We start from the raw sequence: 25215 nt of genomic DNA, 5'->3' as shown, positions 1-25215 counted from the left end.
GCCACTGCTGAAGGAGAAGCTTTGGCTAAATGAAATTACTGTATCACAATAAGGCATAGGCAATATTCAAAGGAAATAGATGATTATCACACTGGCATTTGAAAATCTATTTGCTCCAGCAGCACATTGATTTCCCAAGGCAACTAAAACTGGTACAGCTGAAAGAAAACCTCGGATGTGTTTGTTCACCGCTGTCAGCTGCAGTGTGTGCATAGCCTTTGAGTCAATACAGTATGTATTTGTGCGCTCTGTTGTACTCCATCTCCTTTTGTTCCCCACCACAAGTCTGTCCACGTGACTGCCAGGTGAGCAGATCCAGGAGCTTTTTAATCTCCATTACACTGGTTATGAACTTGCCAAGTGGCAAACAGGCCAGAAAGGGGTTAAACGTCTCTGCTCCTCCCAATCCTCTCTCAAAGGCAAGATGCTGCTGATGTGGCTGTTCGAGGTTTAAAGGTGCATTCAGAGTGCTTTCTGTGCAATTTCTAAATGCACAATGACTGCTTAGGGATATGTCTTAGCTTTGGCTGAGTACCTGGTGTTATGATGCCATTTTGATGTAGCTAGCTTCACCGGTTCACTCACTGAGCTTCTGTGGCTTTTCCCTAGCTTTGCCCATGAATACAGTTTCTGATTATTCAGATATTTTACATGAACGCCCACCCAGTGAGATAATTTACTGTGATGTTAAACATACAGTATATTGTGCATATAGAAGTTTGCTTTGAAGATCAACAGTTGTCAAGGTGACAGAGGCGCATTTTAACTGGTTCCTGCATGTGAAATCTTTCTTCTTTAATTTTGCTGGTAATAAGCGCATTATTATCTGGGAAGCCACAGCCATAAATCCATATAACAGCCAGTGTGTTTCCTTGTTTTGACAGGGACCTGCCTGTAATGTGTTGTCCACGCTAGCACATCGGCCTTTGATGGAGTAGATGAGATGTGTCTGCATAGTGTGCTATTTGTTATCTGTGGAGCACAGAGACAATGAGAGGCTGAATAGAGGATGGGTTCAGACTGGCACACACCCTTTTTGATACATTCACACAGCAGCATGCTATGTGGCTGCCTTTTGTCAGTCAAATACAGATGTGACCTGTGAACAAAGGCAGCAGTGTGTTCTCTTATCTCAGGCCCAAAGCTGATTTTCGTAATTGCCAATCCTTGTGTTTATTTCTCCTGAAAACGAGCTGTTTTACAAAGTACTTTAAGCTTTGTCTGAAACAAACAGGACACAGAAAAATGCCACAAAGGGCTTTGATATTTGGCACCACCATGGTGGCTTGTTAACAGCGTACAGTGGGAAGTGGACTCCTATTGATTGAAGTTTGGCAGGCGTAGGGGGGAGATTTGGTTCTGTCCTCCTCTGATAAGCTGCAAGGAGAGTTGGAGAAAAAACAAGCGGTGAGCAGCGAAGAACAATGTGGTATTGAGTTGTGCTCAGCTGATCGTCCTAATCCTCATGCAGCAGGCATGTCATGTGCTCATAGCAGCATGAATGGAGGAGATTGTCTGAATTTCTGTAAGATTTCCTTTCACATACTGATAATGCATTCGGATTATTCGTTCATTTACACCAACAAGTTCACATTGTTACAGCAGTGCGGAAAAGTTGCATTTTAAGATACTTTGTCATCGCCAAATATTTGTTTATTTCCTACAAGTTTTGCACAAGGCCAAGCTTTCTCTTCAGTCTGCCTCAGATTTCCTTTTCTTATTCACTATAAACACACTTGGGAATAATTGCCATAATATTGTTATGTCAACACCACAGTATAATCTAACTTAAGATAAGATAAATGCAGCATTATTATGTGATTTTCAAAAGGCCCAAAATAGGAAAGTAAATATCATCCATCCGTCTTCTTTCTTTTCATGCTCTGTACGGCTCCTGTTATTCCCTCTCTGAGCATCAGTCAGAGGTTTATAGGAGGCTTGACAGGGAAAAGCACAGAGAGACAGTCGGAGAGAAATTAGAGAGGAAAAGTCCTGTGGAAACTGAGAGCAGAAATTTTAACATAACACATGGCACTCGTAAAAGCCGAGGACAGATGTGCTCGGTGAACACGTTAAAGAAAGCTTCCTCTGCTCTCACTACGCTCTGTCACTTTGACACTGCCAGATTACAACTGCGTATCGACACACTGTGTGGCATGTATACTCTTTCACAGCTTAGAGTGACACCTTTGCAGCACGCAGCGTCTGTGAGACGGGCTTTGCGGCGAGGTAGCATTTGATTTATTTTAATTATGATACCGATCCTGAGTGTAATTGATATTGCCTTTTACCCTGCACCGTATCTGCTGCCCGCTGCTGATGTCAAGACACATTTCCCCCGGTGGTGTGTTATTGTTAAAATTAGAGTGTGAGCTAAATGGCCAGGTAATAAGTGTATGACCTCAGCAGCGGCAGGTCCCACCCTGTTAGAGTATGGAGCGGGGAGAGCAGAGAGCCCTGGAGAAGAGCCATAATTACAGAGCAAGGCAGGAATGCCAACCAGCCAGCCATGAGGTGGGTCGGAGCGGCCCGAACGCACATGCATACCACACGGCCCTGTGAAAAACAACTCCTCCAGAGGCGCAGGGCCGTACAGTGGGGCTGTGGCTGGCTGCGTTACTCTGCAGACTCCACCAGACGCAGTCTACTGCTGTTTAAACAACAGTAAAACACATTCAAGCAACGTCTGCTCTATTATGACTCTGCCTTTTAGAGGTATTTGTTTTACCTACTGTATTGTGTCCTACTGTTTAAGAGACATTTCTGGTTAGCGTGTGTTTATTGCTGCACACATTGTTTTGACTTATAAGGAGTTTGTATTGTTTAGCGGTGGATATTCCTCTTAGCCAAACCGAGCGCGTGCGCTCCAGAAATCGGTCTGAATGTCGCCGTCAGCGCCGCACATTAAAAGCAGGGCCAAAGATAAACAGAGTATTTCATGAGATTATCTTGTTTTAGTTTTGTTTTCCCATGTCTAGACGTAGGTGCTCATTTCAGGCCAAAGGAAACAAATATGATTGGACAGATTGCGTCAACAGGATCTCCATTCCCACTGCTCTCTGACCTTTCACTATCCACTGCTAATTCTGGCTCTTCCCACAGGGCCATGGGCTGCAAAAATATACTATACAGGACATGCATGTACAGAGAGGGGCTTAGCACTGACGCTGTATATTATACAGCAGAAACCCTACCCAGCTGCCTCTCCGAGTTTCAGTAGCTTTTATAGAGCCTGGGAACTCTGCTTTAAACTTTACTGTGGAGCCTGCAGCACATATGGAGGAGACAGAGAGGATCACATTAATTAATTCATCATCAATACAGTAGTCATGCTTCTAACGGGCCTTTTTGTGTCAGATATGAAGATGTTGACATGTGGGCTGCTATATTGCTTGTTGGATACGAAAAAGATAAGAAAAGTATGAGATTAAGTGTCAGACTCAAAACCACGGGTGGAGAGGAAGCTTGAAGTATGATGTGTTTTTTTTCTAGTGACAGAGTCTTGTTGAAGTTGTTTTGAGGAAGTTTAGGCCTTAATGCGCCAATGACAGCAGTCTCATGCCCGGCACAGCAGCCAGGCTGAAGAATACCGTGTCTGTTTGTGTAGAGTATGAAATGCCTCAGAGTTTTACTGGCCAACACAAGCCTGTCAGAGCAGTGGCTGTGGCAGACACTCTCTCTCTCTCTCTCTCACACACACACACACACTATTAGAAAGTGTAGAGCCAAACTAGGAATGACAGACTAGCTGTGGGGAGACACAAAGGTCCTTTTTTTCCCATTGTGGACTGAGACAAGATAAGTGCCCATACCTGGAGAGTGAAAGTCTCAAATATGCCTTTCATACCTCTGGATTTTACTGCCAACAATTGGCTGGCAACAGAGTGGAATATTATGTCACAGTAAAATAAATAATTCAGACATACCACAAGATATAGCTTCTGCAGGACAATTTTGCTCTTTTCCAGGCCTTAGCATTGAATTATACCCCAGCTACTGTCTAAAGGTTTGAGCAATTTTTTGATGACATATTCTATCACATTGTGTTCACTTCAGCTCTTACAGGAATGAATTTCAGGTTTGTTAGGAAAACTGATGGCAGTAGCTGCAGTGGCAAAGGTCTCAGAGGGATCCTCGAGAGACTTGTCAACATTCCTGCTAAAATGCTCTGACTCCAAACAGTCGCTGCAGTAGGGCGTGTTTATATAAGCTACTTAAACTCAGCGCATGTTAATGTCATCTTGAAGGATTAGATTCTAAATGGGTTTTTCCGTCCCTGCCATAAGCTGCATGCCGAGTTTGCCTAGCAACACCAGTTTGTTTTATCTCAAGATGATAAACGGCATCGCAATAAACGCTCATCAACCAGCCGCTGCTCCTCCAGTACATCACTGTAATGAACTGTGTGGGCTTGTCTTTCCACCATGTGGGACGGGGCGCCTGTGCTCAACAGTCTGCTATGCTGCTAGCTGAATGACCTAGAGGCACATTACATTACGGGCTGCGACTCAGCGGCTGCACCCAGATACACAGCCTCCAGCGTGTCGTAAAGCTGTAGCTGGTCCTAGAGGGTAGAGAGGGCGGTGAACACCAGATTATCTTGTTTCTAACTGGTCAACAACATACTGCTGCTGTCTCAAAGCTAATCACTAATTATCCCCGAATACTCTGAGTATCAAATCAGGCAGAGGAATCAGAAAGAAACTGATCCGACGTAATGCTGAGCTGAGGGAGGCTGCACACTTACAGAGCACCCACTTTGCATTTCACAGTGCGCCCACTTTGGTAAATGGTAAGTCATAGTGATTGATTAGTGACAGCCCCAAGTGAAGGTTTCATTAAATTTGGGCGGAGAGAGTTATTAGATTTGGGTCTGCTGTCCTTCCTTGAATCTAATAAGGTCATCTATCAGTCCTGTCTGCCGATGAGGCAAAACATCCACGGCAAATTTTCCATTGTTAATAAGATAAGTTGATTTTTCAGTGACGACTAGGCTATTTGGAGTTGACAAGTGTTGACTGGGGTGTTGTTTGTCCACTCATAGAGCTGATGTGGCTCTGAGGCGGCTGTTCAAATCTATCTAAAAGTGTTAAATTAATTTTCTGATGGGTGTGGACTTGTACAAACGCTGGCACAGAGTTGATTTTTACACTAAATAATGATTTTGCTGTGTGCCATGCCATGTAGTAGCCTCATAAGGAGTCATCATCTGGCCACTAGTCTTCACATTGGCTAAGTGAATCACCTCCCCCAGTCAATCTGCTGTTTTTGTGGGAATTGTATAGTATGGCAGTGACACCATGATTATGTCAGTGCTTGTTTTGCTGCAGAGTGCTTACAGTTGTCCAGGTCGGTCTGTAGGACGTCTGGCTGGCCAGATCAGAGGTAAACATCACAGAGTTTCACTAAATCCCCACTGTGTTTTGTTGTTGACAGCCTGAACACAACATTGGAGGCAGAGTGGAACAGAAGAAAGCACCTGAACTTGTTTGAACCTTAGCTAAGCCCTTGTTGCTACGGTGTGGAGAGGGTTAGGGTTAGGGTTGGTGCAGTGTGGGTGACAATGATGACATTTGGGATGACATGGCATTTATGTAGGACATTTTACATTCCATTATATTTTACTTTTGTGTAGGACTTTTATATAATTTTCATCTGTGTCTCTGACAAACATGTCATTATAGGAATTTAGTGATTGTAGTAGGGCTGGGCAATAATTCAATATTATAGTATATTATATATATATAATATTATATATTATATTATAGTCTTTCAAAGGAATCATATCGTGAAGAAATAATTATATTGAGTTATCATGATACACACTTGTGTTGTCTAAACTGATAAAAAGCAAATACTAATTAAAATCTATCAAAAACTGAGATCTGAGACAATTTTCAACATTTTAGATTTATCATTTACATTACCATGCAATTCAATGCAATGAACTTCACTTTGATTATTTAACATGTAATTTTGCATATGTTGGCAGATAATTTCTTAGGATTATCGCGACATAAATTTTGTTCATATCAGCCAACCCTAGATTGTACTACAGATATAGAAAATAAATTCCTGGTGTATGACTGAAACATTGATGAAACTACTACGACCACTTGTACTCTTTACATTTGTGAATGAAGTCATACAGTTAGGTGTGAGTGGAGCTGGTGGTAACGTGGCAGGCAGAGGGCCTGTGGCCAGTAGCCCTGTGCATTGATCCATATGAGCTGAGAGTACTCGGTAGTTACAGCAGGTCAAAGAGCAGAGTAGCTTTAATCATGCTGCTCCCTGTGTGCCCAGCTCCGTACCTCCGGAGGGTTTGACCCTTAAAAGATAATTTTAAAGCTCCAGTGATGCTGGTGGCCGCCGGTCCGGCCTGATGACCCTTTTGACCCGTAGCTGGACCCATCAGTGAACTGTGAAAGTTGAGTTTGGAAGCCAGTAAATGGGTCAGACCTGTATGAAATGGGTCAGTGTTGGATAACAGACGTGGCTACGAGCCCCACAGGCCCTCTCACCAGCGCATGCAGAGCCGTATGTTGAAGCTTCTGGCTATTGCCATCAGCAGGTTTTCCCAGCTCACCATCTGCAGCGGCCTGAACCTTACTCCGCACTGTGGCCTGCTGCATCCTCTGGCCTTCCAGGCTGCCCCTCCCACATCACTCTGAGTCATGCCATCATGACAGTTTGGCCTGTATTTCATCTGAGCCCTGACGCGTGGAAGGTGGGATGGATGTATAGTGGAATGAGCGTGGTGGTTATAGCCTCATTATCTCCCTCTCCATCACCAGTCCTCAGTAAACCCCAGCCACCACGCGGCCTTCTCAAGGCAATCTGGGTCAGGCCCTGTCGCTGCTGATTAAAAAGGGGATTTTTTTTTGCGATCCAGTGGGGGAGGGGGGGAGCATGGAGATAAGAGGGGGGAGGAGGCAGATCATAAACACAGCAACATCAACAAGCCGTTGCCACAGAAATGCCCGGTTGTTGGGCTGTTTTTTTACTATTGGATTGAGATGCTCAGTCCCTCCACTGGCCCTGCGCCTGCCGTGGAGGATGCAGCTGTCACTGTGCTGGGCTCCATCGCAGAACCACACAGAGTCGGGGCCACAGCACAGCGGGACGGGGAAGACACTTTCAAAATCACTGGCAAAAGCCCTTTAGAAGGGCCGGAGACACAGGTCTTAGATATGCCATATTTAACTGCTCATTTTTCTGATTTAAGCTGACCTTGTGCAAGGACTTTGCTCTAGAGATTCACACTGCCCTCATGGCTTTACCGCAAATCCCAAGCCTCATTGATTGAGTGGTGTGTAAGTGGTTGCTCTGTGGGCTCCTAGGATTACTCAGAAGCATGTTCAGCACTTTATCCCCATATCAATGATGGCGTAGAGCGGAGGATCACATTGCCTAATTAAATGGACTCAGATCAATAGGTGGCCAGTAATTATTATAAACAATGTTTGATTCAATCAAGTTTTATTTACTCAGTGGGCAAACATAAGTGGCCTCAATCCTACCACATTGTATTTGAAGGATTTTCTCCTGCTACAATGCAGTTTGTTTTATATTGATATAGACGCATCACCTAACTTGATTTTTCAATATAAATCAAACTGTATTCATTCGATATGAATGCTCAGTTTTTGATTGAATGCTCTGAACATCTCAGTCAACTTTTCCTTCCCCTCAAAACCTTCCACATTTGGCCCGCCCCATCAGTTCTCCTCTTCCTCAGGATGCAGCACAATTAGGGCTCAATTGTAATTGGTGGCAGACATAGTGCTGTACAACTGACTTTATTAGCTGCGCCTGCCTCTCTCATGTTCATGGAGGAAGGGGGAAACGGGCTGTTGGCATCTCTATCCTGGTAATTAGGCCAAGCCACCTGCTGAAGAAGCTGTTACCAGCTGCAGTCAATGAGTCCCAAACCTCTCTGTGCTCTTCTTCTTCAATGGGGCAGCTGGCTCTCCAGCAGAGTGCTGTGTATGTCCTGGTCTTGTGCCCTTTCTCCTCCATGCCTTCATCCTACCACCCAAATGCCCAACAATGGACACTGTGTGTAACTGTCCAGGCCCCAGAAAAACATCTGAAGCAGGATTACAAACAGATCACTGTACCAGGGCACAATGACAGGGCTTTGCTCTGTTGCATTAACTCCTACCCCCCATCTCTCTGTCTTTCTTTCCCTCTCTTCCTCCCTGACTCTCTCTCTCCCTTGCTGACCTGGTGGCGACAGAGTTGGCAGTCTGGTGAGGATCCAGTGGCACATCAATGCCCTGTTTGAACACATGCCCAGTCTGTTTATGTAATCTTATGGCACAGAAAGACTATCATTGTTATTGTTACAGGAGTTGAAGCTAGCATTACTGTAATATTTGAAAATCACTAGCTTTGCAGAGGAAAAGGTCTCTTAATTTGCCAGCAGGGCGAGCTCTGGCAGCATTGTTTCACAGACACCATGAATTAAAAAGTCTATAACTGTAATGAGATGCATGCAGTTCACTGCCTGGTTACTTAAAATGAACATCATCACTATTTAGGAGAGTACATTTAAAGGAGGAGGACATAAAGGATCTGATCATATAGTGACCGAAATGAAAACACAGGAACCTCAGTCAGACCAAACTAATGCAGATGCCATTTAGGTTAATGAGGGCTTTCACTCCTTCCTGGAATGGTATGAGTGTGATGATGAAGGTTAATTGGACTCAAAGATTATGTTACTATACATCAGGGTTAAGTAGCCTAATGCCATTGACCTGCTGGGCAGAAATAGAAGTTGAGTACAGGTAGGTAAAACACCACACAAATGGAGACAAAAAACTTGACACAACATGCACAATTGCTGCGATATGTAGCCCAGGCAACTTAGTCCCATCATGGTCAGAAATGTGCAGTAAGCTGCTCTTATCTATACTAAATCTATTTGATGAAAAACGTACGACTGGCTTAATGGTTACCAGGTGTGGGACTGTCAAAATTTTAGGCAGATGGCATTTATTGGGCCATAAAGGTGGGTGTTTGAGGATTAACACCGTATGACATATGACACCTTAAAAACTGAAACTGAAACTCTGTGTGTGTGTGTGTGTGTGATATTTGTCTGGGTAGTAATTAGACTGCCAAATAGTGTCTCTCTGCTGTGGAAAGGTTGTGAACCAAACAGCCAGGTGAGCCGTACTATTGAGCAACAAAAACATCAAGAGTCACTTCTCCACCAAACGGCATCAGGCTCTGCCACTTGAAAAAATAAATGCTGTGAAGTGGTTCCCTGCAAGCTTTTATTCAGAATCATGCTCTCATCTAAACAAATTAAAGTGGCATCAAGTAATCTAGGACTTTTATTGACCTGTATCGGTGACCAAGTCTTTGGCACGGTTTACGGATGCCTGTAATTGGCAGAAATAAAAAAACAAGCCACATTTTCAGTAATCTAGCTAATTAGAGCAGAGATCCAACAGAAAAGTCTAGTGAAGAGGTAATATATCACTATGCAAAATACTACTGACATACTACATACTGAGATGAGCAAAAAATCTCATCTCAGGTAATCGTAGAGTCATTGATATTGATCAAAATCTGTATCAAGCCCCAGCAGATATAATACGGTCATTTTGTGCTAATGGAGAGTAAAAATCTTACTTATTGCACCTTTTAAAGCTTTTAAACTTTTAAAGCTTTTAAAAAGTGTTGAGCTTTCCAACCTCTTTTTACATGTCGCATTGACAGCCTTGCTATAGACCTGAATGCAATGGAAACCGAGTACACATTTATTTTAGTTTTTACTTGTGCTGTTGAGTTGGTGTCTTGGCCTTGTCACTGCACATATTATCATGTTCTGTTATCTTCTAATATTTATCCCGAATATTTCCAATTTTCATTTAAGGAGGGCATCATACTGAGTGTGTCAGTGTCACACACTCTAATGTGATGGCTTCACCTTGTCTTATATAATGTTGGAGGGCAGGAACTTTTTTTAGATGAAAAGAGCATTTATTTTCCATGACAACATTTCTCTGCTCCAGCTCACCCATGTGTCCCACTCGATAAAACCTTTTTCTTTTCCCCATCCTGCTGTAGAGTGTCTTACTTAAGTGATTTTCCTCCTTATTGTCATCCAAAGAGTCATGGGATGTGGCAGCTCGGCTGTCGCAGCCCCTGAATTATGAAATAGGACAGAGATCTTTTCTGCGGCTGGTTTGACGGCACACAGCAGATCTCCAGCCATGAGTCACGGTTCTTGACCTCTAAATTTCAAAAACTAGGTATGAATATGAACAAATTTTTTAAGCATTTGTATATACATTTGTAAATATTACATATTTCATATACATTGGCTCTCACCTCTGCTTTTACATAAACGTTCAGTAAATATACGCATTTCAATTTCAAATAAGTTGACATTTTCACACCAACTCTTGTCTTCTAAAAACATGTTTTTGTGACATTTACTTTATTTGAAAGTAAAATATCAACTGTCTGAAAAGACAGATGTAAGTGAGTATAATTTGTAAATCCAAATATTTTTGACCCAGCTCTGCATTAAATGTGAAATCAAGTGGTATTTGCCAAATGATATTTATGGTAATGACAGACCTCATGTAGCCGACATTAGGAAGTGAAAACAGTGGAGATGCAGGTGTATAAACCATTGGTTTGTTTTGTGTTGAATTACACAAGATGATGTAGTATAATACACACTGTGTCCTGATTGTGCATAGGCCCAGTGAAAGTTGCCTGGCTGCTCTGCAAATCGCTGTGCTGCTGCATAAAATATGAGATTACAATAGCTGGTGATTTGGACTGTTGATATGAGGCACTGAAGCCTTCAGCAAGGCCTGACATTGACCTCCCATTTAGGGTTGTGACCTCTTGGAGGCTTAGATTCAGCCAGCACCCAGCTTAACATGACAGGGTGTCGAGGGAGGAAGCGAGTCTGCAGCCGCGGCCCGGCGAAAGCTCAGCAGTAACCCCACTGCTCATCCTTGGGGTCAAAATGCTAATAGTTTTAAACATGTCGTTAAGCTGTACTTTTTATATAGCAACCATATGGCATCAATTAAACCATTTTAACACTCATTTGTTCAACTGCAAGTTAAAAGTCAGCTTCAACTAGATGAGAAGAAGTGGTTTTGATAACAGAGTGTGGCTCGGTGTGTGCAGTAGGCCGGTTTTGAAATTTTAGATGATTTGACGTAAGCGGAAGTTAAAGTAGGATGATCCTGATGTAATGGCATTTGAATGTGAGTTGAGAGCCTACTTTAAGCTTTGGCTTGTTATTTAGGTCATGGTTGTGAAGAGCCAACAGGGTTACTATAGGGTAGAGCTATCCAACAAACAATCTCAGTGTGCAAAAGTGTATTTTCTTCCACTCAAAGGTTAAACTCAACCGCTTATGTTACCTGAAAGCGATACAGGACCTTTGCACACTCTAAACCTGCAACTGAAATTTAATGTCTTAATCCCTGAATTTTACAAAATGGTACTTTTGCTTTATAACAGTCTTCAGGTATTTTTTGAAATGTTAATATCCAGATATTAGTAAGAGTTAATAGTCTGAATAGTGTATTTATTGACAGCTGATGTTGATACTGAGAGCCGTTCTGGTGGGTTAAGGCTTCAACTCCTGGAGTGAAGGCCTCTGTCTAATGCTGTTAGGAGTCTCTTGTGGATCACTGAAGATTTGGCAGGCCCTAATCCCCTCTGTACCTCATCAAAATAGACTTCACCTTAAAGACCGCTTTGTATGACTTTACCCGTTTGTTATTTATCCTGTCAGCACGATGGGAGCTGTCTGAGTTTACACAACAGCTCTGACACCTTACTCCGATCATGCCTACTATTTTTGAATTTTGTGTCGCACAATCCAAATATTTACAGAATTTAAAGTCAATCTAATGTAATCTCAGTAAGGGCATTAAACCCTTAGAAGTAGCTTGTTTCTTGTGTGTGTCTTTTTTTTTTTTCACAGGCTCACATTGTGGGTGTGAACTCACTCAGTGTCAAGATGTCACTGAGCAAAGAAAATGAAAGACTACAGAATTAGACTTCTAGTACTGTGGTTCAGACATATAAGAGGAAGTTGTATTTCTGATGTTGAATGAGAAATATAAGATGAGCATCTTGTCAGTTCCCCTTGCGGCACCTAGAAGAAAAAATGAATGTCAGATTGAGATATAAAGTGACAGCAAAAAAAAGAAAAAACTGCAGAAGGAAAGAAACAAAACTACATCAACTGGACAAGCAGATAAGAAACTATGTGGCCTTTGCAAAGGGTTTCCTCCCATTGAAGAATTTCTAGTTTCACTTTTTGTCCTGTGAAATCTTTCATCAACATTTACACAAATGTTAATGATAAATGATAACTGATAACTAATGATAACTATCATAAATCCTAAAAGATGTGTAGGTAATTCCATTAAATATGTAGGCATGCTGGTTCAGCAGACTGGATGTTAGTAGTTATCACTCGGTAAGCAGAGGTTATGTCATGGCATGCTCAAGTACCTTCTTATTTATGAATGACCATCTCAGGAATTATTGAATGTAGTGCTATTAAGACCTGGCATCTAAAATAGAAAATCCATTTTCTTATAAAAACTTGGTCCAAATCAGCATATTGTGAATTATGTAATATGGGTGCTGAGATGCTTTTTGACACCTTATCTTTTGATGGTCAGGAGTCCTTTAGCAGGAAACTGGAAGGAATTATTGGCCCATCAAAATAGGAACCAGAAAACTAAACGGCATTCAAGAATGAAAGAGAAATTACTTGTGAAAAGCAGAAATCTGCGACCAGTTTGGCAGTTTGAGAGGAATGTGAAGGTCACGTAACATTTTGCCGCTTCAGTCTGTGGTTTTAATCAGGAAACTGAACTTTCTCTGAACATTTAAAAAAAAAAAAAACTACTGCATATGTGTCATTTCAGGACACGGCTATAAAGACTCTATGAGCCTGACTGCCGCATCACTTTGAGTTTATCTCAGTTGGTAAAGCACAGGTCAACCCAGGGATCCTGGGTTGACCTGTGTGCGTGTGTGTGTGTGTCGGAGCCAGAGGGGGCTGCACAGCATTTTCTGCTGTTCTTTTTTTGTCTGTGTTTTTTTACACAATTTTGACTTGTGGATATATCTATACACAATAACGATACCCATTCATTATAAACTCAATATAAAGTACCATAGACATTGCCTTATATGTCCTTATAATCCTTATAATAGTCCTTATAATAATACTATAGGAGTGTTATAGTGAATTTTCGCTCTGTTTCGTTCTTTTTAGTTTGTATTTTGGCCTACCTTTTTTTTCTCTGGGTTCGACTCATTGATAACATTGTTATCTGTCTTGTCAGCTCTGTGCATATAAATGAATGTATAGCCTAAAGTAACCTTTTAATTGTGCCAGGAGTTCAGTTTCCTGATTGAAACCACAGACTGAAACGACAAAATGTGTCATCACCACCATACCTTCTCAAAGCGCCAAACTGGTTTTCACAAATTACGTGCTTGATTTGATATTTGCATACACGTCAGGTGATAGGTCCACTTTTTCAAGCTATTAAACCCAGCCTATATCACATTGCAACAATATATTTAATAAATTTAGGATACTGACGTTCTTTGACAAACCAGAAAGGAGACGCTGTCTGATTTTTTTTTTTTTTTTTGTGTAACTGTCAATGTGAGTGATGCTGCATGTCGGTTTGCTCCGCTGGACATGCAGGGAATGGCCTGTGCTGACATCTCTCGCCTGTTTGGACGTTTTCTCTTGAGTCTCTTCAGTCTTAACAATGTGAGAATCTCTGAGATCGACCGGAGAGAGGATGTTATGACCTGACGCAAGGCAGAAGGGAAAGGGAAGGCTTTTGTTTGAAAGCTGTTTCAGTTCATAGTTTACAGCTTTTTATAGTCACTTTTAATGTAACCTTGAAATCCTGTGCATGCACATGTCTGTCCCAAGACTCCACTTCTGTTTTTTTCCTGCTCGGGGCTCGGGGCTTTTCACATAAACTCATGTCTGAGCCGCAGAGGTGGAGATCTGAAACGCTGGCTCTTGGCCTCGGCTTTAGTAGTGATCTCGCTCATTCTCAGTCTCGATCTGGCCCCTTGTGAAAGTGGCACGAGCCGTCACTGCCCGGCCTCCCTCGCTGCACTGTCCCTACACTCTTATTTAGCTCAGGGGATTACTGGGCAAACTTGAGCGGGATTAATGAAGGAGAAGAAGGGATTCCCTTTGTGCAGCGAGACCGGGAAATGAACCGAGGATGGTGCAGGCGTGGTGCGTCTGACGTTCAATTACCTTGAGCTTTTTACCTCATACTACTCTATGTTGGCTTGTAATCTCAACCCCTTGGCTATAGGATGGTCTGAAGAAACTTAAACATCCATTAGCTCTGTGTAGCAGCTTGTATCTGCAGAGTTGGACAGAGTATCTCTACATCGGTCTCTCATGAAGTTTCACCTGGCTCCACACAGTAATCTCCAGAGTGATCTTATGAAGAGTACGGCCCAGCCGGCCATGACACTTTGTCATGGTGTGTGTTGTGGTTTAATCTTTGCGTTGCGTTTTGGTGGGACCATTATGAGAGTCTCTGTAAAATGGAGTTGCCTGTAAGCAGTCCCAGGTTCATACCTGAATGAAATGCAATGCCTGTGTGAAGATTAATGGTGAGCAGTCCCCCTTTATTATTGCTAAACCAATACTGCTGCACTTTATAAGAAATCAAGAGTTGCCCCCTTTGCACAAGATGAAAATAGTAGGCATTTATGTTTTTTGAAGGTTTATGTGTTGGCATTTCTGTATTTAGCATTTATTTAATTCCGTTGAACAGACAAAAAAAATGTTAAGTCACATTGACAAATGTGTTGCAGAGGTTATGGGATGCGTCTGTGGGTTAATTAATATCCGGAAAGGACACGCCTTTTGGACAGTAGCTTGCCCGGCCTATTCTATTGGTCTCTAAACAGATTAGAGGGAGACAAAAACACTAGAGCCGAGCTTTGTTATTGAATTACATCTGACATGCTCCCCTGAGAGTATAATTCACAGGATACTAAAAGGCTTGGGCAAACTACAGCATGAACAAATTAGTTTGTTTTGTACTTATCTCATAACGGGACCGCTGGAAGGGAAAGGGGATTTTAGAGGCAGTTAGGAAAAGAAGTGTATTACAAATGATTACCCATGGCTCTGGTCATGTTTTGTCCTTCATGGAGATTTAATGTGCTTAAGCAAGGTTTTCTTTTTTATTTTTGGCTTAATCCTGTCATGAAAAAACATGAAATATGTCCCTTACATCTAGTGCAGACTCAGTGGTCTTTTTATCTTAGACCAAAGAGTGAAGGTCTACTATCACAGGCAGAGTCAGGTGTATTGCAAATGAGATTAATAATAAAAACTTTGAATAATGCTGCACCATTGAGGTGGATGGGGAATAGAAGTTTGTAATAAAGGTAACCGTGCTTGTCAGTGGCGCCCGAGGGAATGTTCCACATGAAGCGGACCAAATCACCTCTTATTTACGGCCGCATGCCATTCATCACCTCAGAGAAACACACTGTGCTGCACTTCTACCTGTGCATTGAAAGAAACAAATGGAGTCAAACTTGGACTATATTTAAACAGACACTTTTTGTTATCTGACACTGAAGGAGAATTGGGCATGGGAAGCCTGTTTGCCTTGTGCCATTGTCTGTCTGGACAGCACCACTGAGCTATATAAAGAACCTTTCTTTCCCAGATTGGTGTAGCAGCTCCCAAAAAAGAAAAGATTTTAGTCTTGGAGCATCTCACATTAAGTTAGATTAGACTCCATTTGGTGGACAGAGGAGACAGCTGAACGAATAATCTCGGAGGGAAGAAAGGAGGGAAACTGGATTGAAGCATTATTGGATTTATGATACTCTGCTTATGTTTTGACTACGATGGGAGTGACAGTTAACTTTTATGCCAGCTTAATGTCATTGTGAGAGAGTTGACTTTGCTGCCGTGGCTAAATCCCTGCATGTTCTTCCGCTACTGGAAGAACATTTTCTGTCTGTTATTTCTGTCTTAAGGTCAGAACCTTGAGACAGAAATAAAAAATGCAGAAATATTTTAATTCATTCCTTCGTGAGAACATTTATCGCCAGCTCTGAAATCAAATGCCCCTCCTCTCTTGCACAGAAGCAGTAGATTGATAAAGAGGCATGGTCCCTCACAGATTAGAGATCTTTTCCACATGTAAGGCTTGCAGTATAGTACAATGTTATCACCAAGGAGACAGTGTTTCTTAAAGCAGCCGGGGGTAGAGGCAGAGCTTGGTGGAAACATTTATCCTCTCAGTGGTTGTGGACTCGGGCTAGCCGTCATCTCTTGGAAGGTGATTTCACTAACTGAATTTCCTCTTTGAGGTTTCCTGTGGTGAAAGCAATTGTGATGTTGTTGCTACGAGGAGACAACACCCACAGTTTCTAAGGAAACACTTGAAACGGAGACTGCACAGTCCTAATTTGCAACACCACAGGCGAATTAGCTAGTCAGATGGAAACTGCAGCAACTGCTCACAAAAGTACTGTTAAACTGTACTGGTTTACTGGTATCCTGTAAGCAACCCCACCGCACTTTCGTGTGTGTGTGTGTGCGTGTGTGTGTGTGTGTGTGTGTGTGTAGGGTCTGGGTCCGTCTGTCTATGTATGTAGGTTTGGACGTGGCGGAGTGCTGTTATTTTGTGCTTAATTTTGTCATTTGTTCCCATGTTTTCTCAAGTCTTGTACCTGGCTGGTTACAGTGTAGCCGAGTTGCTCTGTTTTCATAGATGTGCCACATTTTTTAAATGACTGTCAACAGAGCAAATTGACAGACAGTGCTGTAAATTAGCGGTGGCCTAGTCAGTGCCTTGTTGTTATTATTACAAAACCTCCACAGTGAGCAGAAGGAAGAGGTAAAAACCTGTTACAGACTGGTGCTTCAAGGACACGTCTGTCTCCGTGCTGCTCTGACTGTCAATCACTAAAATGCTTGTACGGCCAAGAAAAAAAAAGCAATATGTTCCCATCCCAACATGAAAGCCCCTTTATTTTGCTGCAGTGTTCATGTTGTCTAAATCACTTTGTTTACCCCACATTATAAGTAGTAAGCAAGCAGCACCTGGCGAACTAGTGGGCCATTTCTTTTATTCGAGGAATTAACTATAATGTGAATGAGGCAACAATTACGTGGATGTGTTGACTCCCTTTCCCCCCCGTACCTTACCATGTGGGTGGTCAGGTCAGGAAGCAGACTGTGCATGCTTCTCAGCACTAACAGAGATGTGTAGAGTAGCTTTGTACTGAGCCAGTATGGTTCGGCGCATAGTGAAACTTAGTCACAGTTTCCATGCATGCTCATTAAGTGGCTGCTCCCGGCATCTGAATAACACCTTTGACGTTTACTGGAGACCCCTTGTTGTTAGATGGGAAGTTCGGGCCAACCTGCAGCCAGTAAGGGGACGTTGTTGGGGAGGCTGTCGGCCGCAGCTTGGCTCCTGCTGTCTCCACTACACTCCATCCTGACCGCTAATGCTGCACAACTACAAGAGGAGGTGGAATAGCACAGGGATCGTGCTGCCGTCCATGATTTCACAATTATGTTTGAGTAGTGATTAGGGATGGGACAATATGCTTATCTCACAATACGATTTGATACGCGATATCGTTCACGATTCAGTACAACCACGAAAAATAAAAGTTCAATGACAAAAAAGTCTGACTGTGCAGAATTGTGTTATATATTTCTGAACCACACAAATCTTTCTACCAATGGCATTGGCTTGCTAGAATGTAAACAACAATTTAAAAATGTCATTACAAAGTGCAAATAATATACTTTGGATGGAGAGCTTGTGAAATTGTGACGGGCAAGCCGTCTCATTTGTGATTACTACAGCAGAAAAAATTGAGCTAATAACACGATTCACTTTTCTGCCCCACAATATTCGCTTTATTTACCAATTTGCCATTCTTGTGAACAGTGCTGGTCAAACCTCGAACAAGATCTGGTTTGTCACTATTTGCCAGAAACAGTCCTACACTGCACTTCATACTTAGTCCGTAATACCAGAGCTCACAGGATATTCAGTCGTCAGGGAGAGATTTGTTTCCCAAATAGAGCTTTGAGTCTTCATTATCTGTGTGTGTGCCTGCGGTCTGAGTCACTGTGCCAGACTCTCACCCCCTGACAGCACTTTAATGAGGATTTGGGATCAAGCTACACATTTTAACTCCAGCTGCCCACTGGAGCAGATTGGGACAAAACAACCGGTCCTGTTGTCTCATTCACATTGTGTGTGTGTGTGTGTGTGTGTGTGTGTGTGTGCGCATGTGTATCTGTTTACACAATTAGTTACCCTGCCAATGAACTTAACCCACTGAAGATAGGTGAGGCACATGATTGTAACTAGTACAATCCTTGTGTGGGAGTTTCCACCACTGCTGTGTTTGCCTTGTGGTTTAAATGGCATGCTTTGATCTTCCTTGGTGTTGGCCAAGATGGAAATGTTCCTCTGTTTGCCTTGCAGCTTCTTCCTGAATTCTCACAGCACCTTCTGGGAAAAAGTCACATGAAGTGAGCAAGACTTGCCTCCCAGTGGTGGAGTTAGGAATGTGCATCACAACCAAAACTTCACAGCTGCTTCCTCGCTGCCTAAGATTTTTGCCAGTCCGACCTGTTGCTTCATGTTCGTTATGCAATCGTTCAGTGTTTTTGATCAGTCATGCATACGTTCAATGACACTGTTTTAGACTAAAGGCTACACTGGACTTTAATTTGATATCCTGGATCATTATAAAAGCTCTTGAGTATGGTGTTTTAGAAATTGCCAAATAAACTAAAGTAAACTGAACACTGAAGTTGTTTTGTGTTTGTTTTTTCTGTGCAGGAATCCTTTTTTCTACTCTGGTGTTTGGGCCTGCCTGTGGCTTCATCCTGGGATCCCTCTGCACCAAGTTCTATGTGGATGCTATCTTCATTGACACCAGTGAGTTATTATATCTAAGGTGTTGCATTACTTTACATTGCTGTCTGTGTGTTTGTGGTTTAGTAACCTTTTTGTCTGCCCCTCCGCAGGTAAGCTGGGCATCACGCCGGACGACCCCCGATGGATCGGGGCCTGGTGGGCGGGCTTCCTTCTGTGTGGTGCCTTACTCTTTTTCTCGGCCCTCCTAATGTTCGGCTTCCCTCAGTCCCTGGCGCCCCGGGAGGGGGAGGGTGGGGCGGACAGCGAGCAGGCCATGCTTCCTCCCACTCTAAACGCAGACTATGAGACTCCCAAGCCCAGCAATGGGGTGGTGCGTAACCACGAGCCTGCCAACAGCCCCACCTGCTGTCAGCAGCTCAGAGGTGAGAGAGCAGCTGTGACGCTGCAGTGTTTTAGTGCAGATTTACATTGTTTGACAATAAAAACATCACAGCTCATTAGCGTGAAAAAAAAATACATGACAGGCACTCAAAAATATTGATATTGTTTTGTTGTATTCTACCAATCTATCAATAGTGAATGACACTAGTTTGGAATAGTTCTAAGTTCTTTTAAATCCTACAGGCAGTGGATTATAAAATTATTTAAGTATTTAACATAATTAAAATTTGCATTGTGCATTTGTATAGTATCAGGCACTGTATACCACTCTATGAATGATAACAGTAGTTCTCAGCTGGTGTGCTATGGAACTGTTTTGCATAAATGTGTACAAATGTTTAAAAAAAGACTATGTGAGGCTTTATGAGACATTTGTGACAACTGATAATGTGTGTTGGTGCTCCACGCTTTGCATAAATAAAATGTAATTAATTCATCAATGGAGTTACTAATTGATGAACAAATTTATGAACATTAATTAGTGTGTCTCTTGCTTATGTTTTTGGAGGTGCCAAAAACATAAAAGCAACAAGGAAGTCTTATGTTCTCTATCTATCCAGCTTGAGATTAAATATTGAACAAGCTGCCCAGCATGCCAGCCTGATGATTAAGTTAACTCCCTAAATAACTCTATCCTCCCTGATTCCACCCCGTCTACCAGTGATCCCCAAGGTGACCAAGCACCTCCTCTCGAACCCGGTTTTCACCTGCATCATCCTGGCTGCCTGTATGGAGATCGGTGTTGTGGCTGGCTTTGCCGCCTTTCTGGGGAAATACCTAGAGCAGCAGTTTAACCTGACCACCACCTCGGCAAATCAGCTCTTAGGTTTGTGTTTAGCGCAAACATGCACCCCCCCACCCCCCCACCCCACCCACACACCCCACCCACACACCCCACCCACACACCCCACCCACACACACACACACACACACACACACATTCCCCTCTCTTCCCCTCACACATCCTATACACATTTGTATTCCAGTATGATAAACAGGTCTTGGCCCACTCTCTCTCAAGGTATGACGGCCATTCCCTGTGCGTGCCTGGGGATCTTCATGGGCGGCCTGCTGGTGAAGAAGCTGAACCTGTCGGCGCTGGGAGCCATCCGCATGGCCATGCTGGTCAACTTGATTTCCACCGCCTGCTACGTCTCCTTCCTGTTCCTGGGTTGTGACACGGGCCCCGTCGCTGGAGTGACCGTCACATATGGCAACGAGTAAGAGCGTGCTGAACTTATTGCAGTCATTTGCATTCACTGCTGACCAGGAAGACTATTGCCCTGGTTATGGGTCTGATGTAAATAGTTGTGGTGACTTTATGACACCTTTCAAACTCTGTCCCTGACACTTACAGGGACTGAAACTTACTTTATCTACAGTAAATATGCATAGCAGTGTTTGACCGTTAGTGTCCTATAACAGTGTCGACGGTAAAGGCTTGTATTTCTTTAGGAGAGTACTTTACCTAGCTTCTCCCATTCTGTTTGTTCCTTATTTACACACAATTGATATTTTTTAGTGAGAATGGATGTTCAAATTCCCCCATCTCTGTCTTTTCAGGACACTGCGGGTGGGCCAGAAACCAGACGCTCAGTGCATCAGTCACTGCAACTGCTTCACCTCCTCCATCAGTCCCGTGTGCGGCTCCAACGGCGTCACCTACCTGTCCGCCTGCTTCGCCGGCTGCAGCAGATCCGCCAGCACAGGGGCCTCGTCATCCGTCTCACAGGTCTTCACCCTGCCACATTCCCCTACAAAGGTCTTTTCATAGTTGCAGACAGTTCCCTCACATCAGCAAAAATGAAAATAGAATCTCTGGGGTGGATACAGTCATCCACCTGATGAGCAGCGATTGGTCAAACGCCACATAATGCCTCAGACGGGGTTTTTCTATTGCCTGATTAAAATGTTCCATATACTGCGGCTTTTTAAGCCTGCCTAGTTCAAAGTTAAGACTTCAAAGTTAACCCTGACTCTCAGTATTTCACAGTTCTGTCGTCAGTTATCACATGCTGGATAATCAAGTGGTGCCGTGGCTCTTTGAGACTTGATGCTGACTGCGGATTAATGTCTTCTTTATTCAAATCACATGCAGAGAGAATTGCTCTCAGCTCGGTAGCGTAAAATATCACTGTTACTGCTGTCTAACTGCTGCAGTCAGAGCAGTATTTTTTTATTTGAAGTTCAGATATATTCATATTCATATTCATTCACTTAGTTACACTGTGTGAAAAAAATGGGCAATAGCATGTTTTCCCTTGAATTCATACAACTCATTTTTGCATTGTGTAAATGTTTCTCCATGTGTTGCTGTTCACAGAACCTGACGGGATGCACGTGTATATCCAGTGACAGTGAATTGGCCACAGCGGTTCCAGGGAAATGCCCGACCCCCGGCTGCCAGGAGGCTTTCCTGATCTTCCTGTGCGTGATCTGTGCCTGCAGCCTGATCGGAGCCATGGCCCAGACGCCCTCCGTTATCATCTTAATCAGGTACGATTGTGTGTGAGCATGTGTGTGTGTGTATGTACATTCATGTGGGTGCATTCCTTTTGTGTACAGTATGTGATTAGGTGTGTACATGCATGAAATACATTTGGAAAATAAAGTAAAAAGTAGAGGTACTAATTTTCTCTCTCATACCTGTCTCTCTTGAAGGACTGTGAGCCCCGAGCTAAAGTCCTACGCCCTCGGAGTGCTGTTTCTCCTGCTCCGACTCCTGGGTAAGAAGCACTGTATCTGAACTTTATATGAGGCTATATATGATTATAAAATATTCAATTGCTATAGCTGTACCAAAAACAGTGCTGCGTATCTGCAGCTGTTGTTCCATGCTCCATGTACATTCCAGTTCCCATTAGAAGATGTTTTTATATGTAATTGTACAGTAGTAACTTTTACGGAGCAATCACAGTAGCCATACCATACTGTTCACAATTACAGCTCAATTTTAGCTCAATTACAACTCAATTTAAGCACAATTACAAAATGTCATGCTACCTGAACAGAAGAAATGTAGAAAATAACTTCCTAACTTACTATTTTTAGACAAAATGCCATCTCAGGTTTAAATATATCACACAATAGAATCAGCAAATAAAGGGGATAAGCATGGCATTGACCCAGAATAAAGAAAGAAGTTATTTTTCTTATCTTTCTTATGTTTTTCTTATCTATGTTTTTCTTATCTATCTGAAGCTTTTTGTGGCAAAATAGAGATTAACTAGACTGTGATGAGTTATTGGGTCCAATCAATCGTTTCTCTGTTTTACAGGATTTATCCCCCCTCCTCTGATCTTTGGTGCTGGGATTGACTCTACATGCCTTTTCTGGAGTTCAGAGTGTGGCGATAAGGGAGCTTGCTTGCTGTATGACAATGTAGCTTACAGGCACCTGTATGTGAGCCTTGCCATTATTCTCAAGGGCATCGCCTTCCTTCTGTACACCACCACCTGGTATTGCTTGCGCAGGAACTACAAGAAGTACATCAAGAGTCACGAGGGCCACATGACGGCAACCGAGTTTTACCCCTCTCTCACAGACATGGATGGTCCCAAACTAGCCGACCGGACGAAGTTTATATATAATCTAGAGGACCACGAGTTTTGTGAGAATATGGAGTCAGTTTTATAGTGTGTAAAGCAAGAGAAGGACAACGTAGAATATTGAAATTCTCTCAAAAGGAATATCTTATGATTTTATTCCTCTTTTCTTGAAAGGATTAAAAAAAAAAAGTTTTGATAAAGGTGATCTATTTAACGGCCCATTCAGGTTCACAGGAGACTGCCACTGCTCTCTGTTCCACATCCTTGGTCACTGTTGAAAGGGTCCATTTTAGTCGTTATCTTATCAGCGAGGTGTTGTCCAGTGCCAGTGAATTCCTGTGTTGATTTGGTGGTAGAAGACAACTACAGTACTGTCTGGCTCAGTCCTAAAGTCCTAGTTGAGTATTAGTGGGTTGGACACGATGCTACAACTATAGTTGCCATATTCTTTTAGGTCTGTCATGATTCCAGTGATCTGTGTTGAAAATGACAGTTTCCTTTCAGTCAGTGCACTGTGTGTCCTGCCTGTCATTCTTCTCTCAGAAATGAGATTGTTATTAAAAAAAAAACTAAAAAAAAACACGTTTGGGTGGTTCTTCATTTATTCATATTTAAAAGTTGCCAAGTGTTTACAAACATAGTTCATTCTTTAATGCATTTTATTTCCGTGACGCAGAAAGGTTTCTTATGAACTGTAAAAGAGAACAGAATCACTCTGAATGGGTTATTACAATGGCCTGTTAGATGCTTTTAATTGTCAGAAAATCAAATCTAGTAATAGTAGATCAGGTGGTGTTTTATGTCATCATACACTGTTCAAATTCTTGTTCTCTTGCTGGATCATAGACACTGTTTTTGATACTGCTTAGACTAGACTGTGAAGTCTGTCTTTTATAGGTGCAAACGTGCAATTCATATCTAATACTTACATTTTTATCATTAGTCTTCTGTCAGACTGCAGATTTGTTTTTCATTATAGCAGTTTGTTGCATTTCCATGTTTGTTTGTTTTTTTCATCTGCAGAGTTTATTCAGCCTAATATGTCTTAATGAGGGATTATCCAAATAAGAATGTTATTTATATTTTCTTTTGACTTTCGCACCTAGTGGAAGAGCAAAGAAAACAATCAAGAAGAATATTTTTATGTTTTGACATTCAAGTAAAACAGATTAGGAGTAATATATTTGTTTCATTAGGCTCAGAATGTGTTATTAGATTGTATTTGAAAGGACAGTATCAAAATATATAATCTAATTGTATGAATATGTGTGTGACTGATATCACAGAAGATTTGGGACAATTCATAGCAGTGGAAGTAGTATGTTGCGTTATCGGGGCGAGGAGAAACACTAGGCCTGTAATATCTGGAATAGAAGTTACAAAATGCTACAGGAGGATGTGTGTACGATGTCAGACAAGATAAACGATATGAAGAACACACTGAATTTATTCCTGTGTATGTATTTGAAGAACTCTTTAACGCTACTCGGCACATATGACTTATGTTACTGATCTCTCTACAGTTACAGTTTTGGCATTGTCCCTTTTCTTACACTTTTTGTATGGCAACATATCATTTATTTTACTCTGGAAATAAATTATTTTTCAGAAAATAAACTATTTGAAGTGTTATAGTTTTCATTTTGGAGACAATGTCATTTCAGAAACCACTGTATATACAGTATATAGTATGTGAGTATATTATGAAAAAGATGCATCATTAAATTTTGTATTCTTGAATTCCCTTACCCTGCGATGTGAAAATCTCATGACACAGCAGCTCCGCATAGGCTTTGAAACACAATATTTCTTATAATTACATTATTTATTTTCCTTAAAATACCCCACTAAAGCTTTGATCATGCTTCCTCAAAAGTTCTCAAACTGTTGGGGGATCAGAAAGCTAAAAGCTTGTAGATTCCAACTGTCGTTTTCTATTTATAGCTCATCAAAATATCCACAAAAACGACTCAGCCCCGCCAACTGCTAACACAATATGATGTGCAAGATTGGCCAGAGAAATTAATGAGCTACATAAGTACTGTGGATCTCATATTTTGATTTGCACAGCAGACTAAGAGCTTCACATCTGATTATGGTATTCACTATTGGCAAGTATATGGGAGCCATTGAGAATTTGAGAAGCCAAACCCAAATGAGATGCTGAATATCATTTTAAATCCAAATATCTTTCAAGTAAATGTTTATGCAGATGGTTTTCAACAAGCAAAGTCAAACATGGATTCCCATCATTCGCCATTCCACTGTGTTGGGGTTATGATGCTTCC

General features: G+C 42.1%; 1 protein-coding gene across 3 annotated transcripts in view; it reads left to right on the top strand.

Annotated features, from left to right (window-relative positions):
• slco3a1a (solute carrier organic anion transporter family member 3A1a) overlaps window positions 1–24518 on the top strand; it is a 31148-nt gene extending 6630 nt beyond the window's left edge. Inside the window, exons 3-10 of one of the 3 annotated variants that reach the window (XM_071544201.1) lie at window positions 18900–18998; window positions 19088–19360; window positions 20041–20205; window positions 20401–20599; window positions 20943–21078; window positions 21703–21875; window positions 22041–22105; window positions 22657–24518. In XM_071544201.1, the coding sequence (XP_071400302.1) occupies window positions 18900–18998; window positions 19088–19360; window positions 20041–20205; window positions 20401–20599; window positions 20943–21078; window positions 21703–21875; window positions 22041–22105; window positions 22657–23015 (1469 nt within the window). In that variant the 3' untranslated portion in view covers window positions 23016–24518. Of the gene's footprint in view, window positions 1–18899; window positions 18999–19087; window positions 19361–20040; window positions 20206–20400; window positions 20600–20942; window positions 21142–21702; window positions 21876–22040; window positions 22106–22656 lie in introns of all 3 variants that reach the window. The other 2 variants (XM_071544200.1, XM_071544199.1) reach the window with 2 other exon arrangements.
• The last annotated feature ends 697 nt before the right edge of the window (window positions 24519–25215 follow it).

This window comes from Centroberyx affinis, unplaced genomic scaffold (assembly GCF_046629955.1).
Source record: "Centroberyx affinis isolate AG114_WGS23_722 - 3 ecotype Tasmania unplaced genomic scaffold, CSIRO-AGI_Caff_v1 ptg004486l_1, whole genome shotgun sequence".
Classification (NCBI taxonomy): Eukaryota; Metazoa; Chordata; class Actinopteri; order Beryciformes; family Berycidae; genus Centroberyx; species Centroberyx affinis.
The sequence above is the reverse complement of the archived record's forward strand: the minus strand, read 5'-3'. Positions and strand labels throughout refer to the sequence as shown.